At 45.5% G+C, this 7,996-nt stretch overlaps 1 protein-coding gene across 1 annotated transcript in view; it reads left to right on the forward strand.

The window, feature by feature from the left end:
• Window positions 1-7,755, forward strand: part of KIF16B (kinesin family member 16B) — a 290,249-nt gene extending 282,494 nt beyond the window's left edge. Inside the window, exon 26 of the mRNA XM_077750214.1 lies at window positions 6,527-7,755. Coding sequence (XP_077606340.1) covers window positions 6,527-6,685 — 159 coding nt within the window. The 3' untranslated portion in view covers window positions 6,686-7,755. The remainder of the gene's footprint in view (window positions 1-6,526) is intronic.
• Window positions 7,756-7,996: the final 241 nt, after the last annotated feature.

The raw sequence follows: 7,996 nt of genomic DNA on the forward strand, positions 1-7,996 counted from the left end.
TTCACCTTTCAGAACTCATTAACACAGTCAATAGACCATATTAGCCTGTGTTTTGGTTCAAAAGATTAATAATATTTAGTTGTTGTATTTTGAAATGGGGTTGGGATTTTGAAGATTGGCCTGTGTGTATATATCAGGGCTTGGGCAAGAGCTTTCCAGGCTAACGCTTGGCTGGGCATGCACCACTAGGAGGCACTGACCCATCTGAAGTGTTTCTCACTAAAGCCTCCTAGAATTGACCTCTTCCTAAGAGAAGGGCACCTTGGGCAGATCTTGATGGGACTACAGACAATACCCCCCACCCCCAGGAGCTTGGATGTGGTATAGGTGGAAGTTTTTCTCTGGTCCTGACTGGTGCCTACTACCTGCCAGTGCTTCAAGGGTTAATGTCAGTTAACTTGTTCGCAAACAGTAGAAAATCACTGTGGCCTTTGTAAGCAAATGGGCTCATCCACTCCCTAGCTTGGGAATGGCCAGACCAAAGGCTCTCCTGAAGCTGCCCCTCTGTGAGAGAGGTCCCTGAATTCCTTACACTCTAGAAAATGCTCTATGGCAATGGCTGTGCTGTCAGTAAGAGACTGGTTCCAGCCGACTCCAAGTGGCTTCTCCAGTAGCTCTTTGGCTATGAGGTACCCATCCCAGAATATGAATGGGAAAAACTCAGCAGGCCTATGCGGTAAGTCAGCTAGATAACCAATTCCCAAAGAAGGGAAAGCTATTTTTTCAGAAGGGAATGTGAGTGCTATTTGGAAAGGAAAAAGGAAGCAGGGCATGAAAACATGGCCAGTGCCCACCAGGGCTCTGTAAGGAAGATACTGGAGCATGAACAGAGTTACATTGGACTCTGTGGAGAAGAGTATAAGCCTCACAGCAAGAGGTCTTTTTCCCATGTTCGTATGGAACATTAACTCCAGAGAACCCAGAGACCCCTGGTCTCTGTAAGAGCAGCCTCAGGCCTGGAAAAGTCAGTGTATCTGGCTCAGCATAGACGACCTTGCCCAGTGAGACAGTGGTACTTGGGACATGGAAACAAGAAAAAAAAGTGGGGGTGGGATGGTATACTCTGGACAGCAAGCTGGTGATTGAGACCCGGCCTCTAGGGCTGGAAGATGTGGATATGTATGTGGTATTCCCACCTCTATGCTTTGTGACCTTCAGGGCATTGCTTAAGCCTCCTGGTCCTCAGTTTCTTCATCTAGCAGATGGGTCCTATGTAGTGTCCCTATTTCATAAAGCTCTTGTGGTAAGTAAATGAAATATACCATGAAAAGTTCTCAGTGTGCCTAGATCACGATAGGCCTTAATAACTGGCCTCTTGTAAGAGCAACAGAGCAGCTGGTCAGACTGTTGTGTGCACGTGGGACTGTTGTGTGCACGTGGGAGACAATCCTGAGGCAATACACAGAGTGGTCATGGCAAGTATGGGTTGAAGAAGAGGACTACTTTGGAAAAGAGAGGTCAGGAGCCTGGTGTAGATGTCTCAAACAATCTGTGTGTCCTTATCTTTCCAGTGGTCTGTTGGCCTCCTCTGGAAAAGCTCCTGGTCCCCTGCAGAATTTTGTCTTATTTGGAGGTGGAGATTAAAACAGGTGCCTATTTAACACTTCCGTCAGACCCATGGGGGCCTGTCTCTCCCAGTTTCATCTACCCCTGCTCATTGCCTTTGCATGGATTGACTTTAAAAAATAATAAGAGAGACACCTGGGTGGCCCAGTCAGTTATGTGTCCGGCTTTGGCTTAGGTCATGATCTCAACTGTTTGAATTTTCAAGTCCTGCATCAGGCTCTGCGCTGACAACTCAGACTCTGGAGCCTGCTTCAGATTCTGTGTTTCCCTCTCTCTCTCTCTCTCTCTCTCTCTCTGCCCCTCTTCCCACTTGTGCTCTCTCTCATAAATAAATAAACATTTAAGAAAAACAAAAATAAAAAACAATAAGATATTCCTGCAGACTGTAGAAGAAAGTCACTTTTTGGAATCCAGGTACTCTGCTTCAGTATTGAAATATGTGTTCAAGATCAGCCATCTAAACTTGATTTTCTGAAAGTATCGATAAGAAAACACCTTATACTTTAGTGTTAGTCCAGGTATCGAAGAGTAAATAACCTAGGTAAATGCCTCATATATTCTTTTTTTTTTTTTTTTCCAAATCGATAAATAACTCAAAGAGTTTGGTCTCCAACCTTGCCGTGCTATTTGCCTTCTCTCCTCTGTGGCTTCTGTTCTCCCTTCCATCCCCAGACTTCCTCTCTCACCCTCCCCCAGCCAGCCCCTCTGTCTCACTGTGGCCTCGTTTGGTCCCTGCCCTTTCCCGCAGTCACTCATACTCAGACCCTCTCCCAGACCCCTTCTTGCTCTGTACTGTGGGTTTGCAATCTTACTGAAAAAGGATTGGGTTTAATCTGACTTTCATTCTCCAAGTATCTGGATGAGGCAGGGCCGAAATGTTATGCGATTTCAGGGGGTGCAACTGCCCATTCTCGATGGCCCTAATGTGAGTGTTTAATGAAGCAAGGAATTAGGTAGGACGCCCACCCCCAGGGTGGGTACTGGGCCTCTGTGGTCCCTAACAGCAACCGAATTAAATTCATCTGCTTTTGTTTCTTCTTCTTTTTTAATGGAGAAAATGCCAAGTGAAAGAAACAGAAACTGGGTATTGGATTTCACAAATCCTTTTCCTCCTTTGCCCTTGTGACCCTGCTAAGCCGCTTAAACTCCTAATGTCCTTCAATTTTTGTAATACTTTTTTATAAAGTGTACTGCCCTGGGGATACAGCTTGGCTCTGGACTTATTTTTCACATACCAGGGAGGGCTAGCCCTGACAGGAAGGACTCTCATCTTTTCCCTTCAGCCACAGATGCTATAGAAAACGTGGTAAACACAAGCAACAAAAATTACTAATGTAAATATGTGTGTATTTAAGTATGTATTTTATACACAATTATAATGTATATTAAATACATGCAATAGTCGAGCTCTAGTTCATTGGCTGATCTTGGCCTCAGCCTAAAATCCTAAAGGGGAACTTCTTTATTGGAGGGAGAGTGATAAACTTGCCTCAGCAGATACCACATTGAGTAGAGGCAGATTTCATCACTGAAGAAGAACTCCAAAGAACCAAACTGCTCACCGTCACTGGCCTCTCTGCCAAAGGCAGTCAGCGGGCATGGTCACGTGCGGAATACTGTGCAGCCGCAGTCATGAGCCAACCACAAGGATGCCCAGCACAGTGTATGCACCTCCCAGGCATCGCATTACGCGCAGGAGGCCGGGCACAAAAGACAGTGTCCTGCGTGATTCTAGTAGTGTGAGTTTCAAAAACTGGCAAAACTGGTCGATGGCGGGAGAAATCAGGATAGCGTTGTCCTTGGAGAAAGGACTGGGAGAGGGGGTGTGAGGCGGGCCGCCCTGGTACTAGCAACGTTGTCTCATTTTTATCTAGGTGTTCATCACATGGGTATGTTCACTTTTGGAGACTTCAGTAGGCTGTGCCCATGTGCTGTTTTCTCAGTGCACACCTCAATTTTTAAAAATTAACTCACCAGAATCAGTCATCAGGTTTCTCTCCAGACCCTTTCTCCAAGCTCGGCAGAGTGCCAGGTATGGCGGGGGTTATGAAGAAGGAGATGCTCTCTGTGACCTCTGGAACCTTCTGGGAGTTTAGATCTGTCTTCTTTCCCCCACCCTACACCTAGTCCTTTGGTTTTGTCATTCAACAGAAGTTGGCCAGCCCACTGCAAGCACGTGGCTCTGGACACAGCACCGAAGCTACCATGCCTCCCCTTAGACACTTGAGAGCATATTAAGGTTACTGCAAAGAATACTCTAATCAAAGCTTTTCTTAGGCCAAGGAAGCAGTCTATATAAAGGGAGCCATGGCTGTCCAATCCTGCGAAGCAGAGGTTTGTTTTGCAACAAAAAAGCTCTCCTGTAATGTTTATAATTCGCTGAATGAGATCCCGGGATTTCAAGTTTCCATGGAGACATGCTAGTGAGTTCATTTAAAGAAAAAGGCACTACCTGTACCTAGTTTGGTTTACTCTTCTCTTGATGGTGGTGGCCTGGCAGGGAAGATTATCTCCAGTACTTTCTCTTTTGTTTATATCTTTAGCTTTCACTTTTCATGANGGATGCAACATCTGCTCCCAGATTTAAATACCTTCCATTCTGTCAGAATTCATCTCCGGCAAATTGTGAACATTAGTCTGCACGTTCCTACAGCCTATGGGAGATCTGGAACGGGCTGGGCCCGGCTCTGATGGAGCTTTAGATGGAGAAAGACTTGCGGCCCCACACTTCAGTGCACAAGCTCCTCCTCATCCTTGTTCAAAACACTTCCCTCTTGACCTTCCCACAACAGTCCGTTTGCGCACATGTAATCATCACATTGTAAATACTGGCTGGCCAGCTGGCGTGGCCTGTGATGGGCACTTGCATCCACGTTGCATGGACTTCAGGTCCCTCAAAAGGTGCTGTTCTCTGCTTCCCTTCCCCCCAGTGGGGTTGAAGTCCAGTTCCCTTTTGCCTAAGATGCAAAAAAGTACTGGTGTAAGATCTTCATTTTTTCAGGAATTGGTTTTGACACCTTCTTGCCTAGACCTGATTGCTCTTTCAAGCTCCTTTCCTGAGAGATTACCACAAGACCAGTGAGTCAGGAATATTGAACAAAAAAGACAGAATCTGAGTTAAAAACCCTTGTTGTCAAGTCCCCTCTCCTGATTGCCAGCCTTGCTCGCCTCTCCAGCAACAGGGTCCTCACCCAAAAATGGGTATAACCAATAAAAGCAGATAATTTTAGACGGGGTACAGTAATAACATCAAATGAGGTGAGCTCAGCAATGTGGAGGCACGGCACAAGCCTTTTGTTCTCTTGCCATGGGGATGGATTTCCAGGTGTCTGCATGGATCACGACACCAGATTGTCCATTTGAAGAATGTACAGTGACTATGCATCAGTAAGAAATTAGATGTTAGAAGATTCTTAGAAACTAAATTACTATACACATGTCAATTATGAATAGTCCTCATTATTTTTTTTTAATATTTTTATTTCTGGGAGAGAGAGAGAGAGACAGCATGAGCAGGGGAGGGTCAGAGAGAGGGAGTCACATACTGAAACAGGCTCCAGGCTCTGAGGTGGCAGTCAGCACAGAGCCCGACGCAGGGCTCGAACCCACGAACCGCGAGATCATGACCTAAGCAAAAGTCGGACGCTTAACCGACTAAGCCACCCAGGCACCCCAAGTCCTCATTATTTTTAAGAAAGTAGCTGATGAATTTTCCTTGAGCAGAGAGTCTTCTTTCCGAAGTAAATTTCAGGCTGGTAATTCGTAGGGGCAGCTGGATTCTGCTAGGCTAGGTTTTCACAGTCGTGGCCTGAGTGACACTGGGAATGCACTAATGCCTGCATGGGGGCTGTCCTGTGCATCGTAGGATGTGCCTAGATGCACACCACACCTCCACCCAGAGTAACAAAACCATGTCCAGACATTGTTGTGTGTCTTCATGGGACAGATTGCCCCCAGTTGGGAAGCACTGCTTCTCAGCCTCTGCCGTGTTTCCATGATAAATTTGTTTGTTACTCAGAATCCATAATTATTTATGTTTAATGTCAGGGTTTGTGATAGGACTGTTTATATTTTCAAAACAAGCTGAGACAGTAATAAAGACTTAGGCATAGCCACCCCCTGCCTCCTGCATTCAGTCCCATCTTCCCTTATAAATAACACTTGCCTGACCTGAAATATATTAACTATTTTTGTATGTCCTCTTTTCCTTTAATACATCCTGCCTGCACCCATGTCTGATTCCATCCCCGGCGTCTCGGATCCTTGTCCCAGACATGCTTTGCTTGCTCGGTGCCAGAAAAGGCGGTGAATGCTGTGACAAACACATGCAGCCACGGGGAGGGGCAGAGCAGGGGGCTCAGAGCAATTAATCTTAGGAAGAATGTCCTTTCATTGATGATTATAGGTTTTGCAAAATGATTTGTAAATATCAGCACTTGGAACTGACCCGCTTGTCCTCAGTGTTTCTTTTCCTTTAAAGGATCCAAATCAGACAGTTACAGTGCCATTGAAAAATGCTAGTGAGCAGCACATTTAGCATTATACAGATGGCTAGCCTTCCCCGCCCCCCCCCTTTTAATTGCCTTTCTATTTAATAAGCAAGCTGGGGGGAAACAAGTCGTTACAGAATAGGCTATTGACTTGTGTTAATGTTGTTGGCAAGCAGACCACTTCCCCACCCCTGTGCCTGGCGCTACATCGGCATTTCTCTGGGCTTTGTCTGCAGGTAGACCTGAGGCCATGCAGCTATGAGCCAAAGTCACCCGGGTAATGGTGGTGGTGGCTGTATTACCTTGGGTTGGTCTGGTGACGACCAGGCCACATAGGTTCCCATGTGCTGTTTCTAATGACAGGAGTTCTTTCAAAGTGGGTGGCAGGCCGTTTCTGGAATTTCTTCTCTCTCCTTGACTCCACCCCATGACGACGTCTCACCACGTTTTGTCTCTTGTCTCCTCCTCAGAAATACCTCAGGGACTTTTTCAGCGTGATGCTCCAGTCCGTGACGTCTCCCCTCCACATCAACAAAGTGGGCTTGACTCTTTCCAAACACACCATCTGTGAGTTCTCGCCGTTCTTCAAGAAAGGGGTCTTTGACTACAGCAGCCACGGAACGGGGTAGACCTGGGGGTGATGGAGGAACCACCAATGCAGTGCCTTCTCATCCAAGTGGCCCTCCTGGTGCGGCAGCCTCCCCCGCTCTGTCTGGGCCAGCCTCCTCCTTTCTGCAGCCTGACGTGCAGCAGCCGGCCTGGGCCGCCTCACCAGGGCCCACCGAGTGCCTGAATTCGGGACTGACATGGTTCGCTTCGCTGATGGTGACCCTGACGGGCAGCTGTTACTGCTCCATTGCCGGTGAACGTGGCCTTTTCCCATAGTGCTTCCTCCTCATTGCAGCGGGAGGCCGTCCCCCGTGGCATAATGGACGTGGCTGGCGCATCTTGGGCTCCCTGAGCGCTGCCAACCTGGGGCCTCCCGAACTGGGTGTGCAGCTTACCAGACCTACCTGAAGTGACTTTCATCTGGTTTCCTCTTCCGCCAAAATATATCTTACTTTTTATGTCCCTTTCATGTGGTTGGCTGTATCCCAAGAGAAGCATTTTATGTGATTTCATTGTTTTTTTTTTTTTAGTTTCCCCTCATTTGAGTCAGAACTTTTGTACAATGCCTGACCACTGATGTTTACACAGAATTTCATATTCTGCAAAAGGGATTTTTGGTCCAATCATGACTGGGATCTTCCATGCTTGACCAATTGGATGTAGGTGACATCACTTAAAACGTCTGTAAATCCATACAAATAGGATATATATTTAATCTTGAATATCTGAGAAAATTTTCCCAAATGTAAATGGCTACTGTGCATTCTTGAGCTTTCTCCGCTAAGCACAAAACAAGCGCATAGCTGAATGCATATTTTTAAATATTTTTTTTCACGTTTTTGTTACAGAATCTACTGGATCTTTGGCTGAAAGACTAGAATTTATGGTAGTTTATTAATGATCCCTTAAATTACTCAGGACTTAATGTAGCATTGTACATCCATGTACAGTAAAACTGCTTTGTTTTACTAAAGAGAAAAAAGTGTAAGTAGAAAAATATATATGTGGCATATATTGAAATGTATATAATTCTACCTATAGATTTATATATGTACACACACCTGTATAATAGTTGTATCAAAAAATATAATCATTCACAACAAATTGATTAAAGGTATTTGCTTTTTCAAACTTTAAATTGAGCTGCTATCAATATTAAATGAAGTTATAGAATCTGTCCTGTAGCACGGTTTATTTTAAGTTTGCAACATGATCATCCCTACTGGTCTGTTTAAAAATTTATCTAATGTGTTTGGAAAGATCGGTAATGTATAATTTAGCATTTGTGTTGCGGTGGATGCCGTTAGAGTAACATTTGAAGCCACAAATGA

This window comes from Crocuta crocuta, unplaced genomic scaffold (assembly GCF_008692635.1).
Source record: "Crocuta crocuta isolate KB4526 unplaced genomic scaffold, BGI_CrCroc_1.0 scaffold209, whole genome shotgun sequence".
NCBI lineage: Eukaryota > Metazoa > Chordata > Mammalia > Carnivora > Hyaenidae > Crocuta > Crocuta crocuta.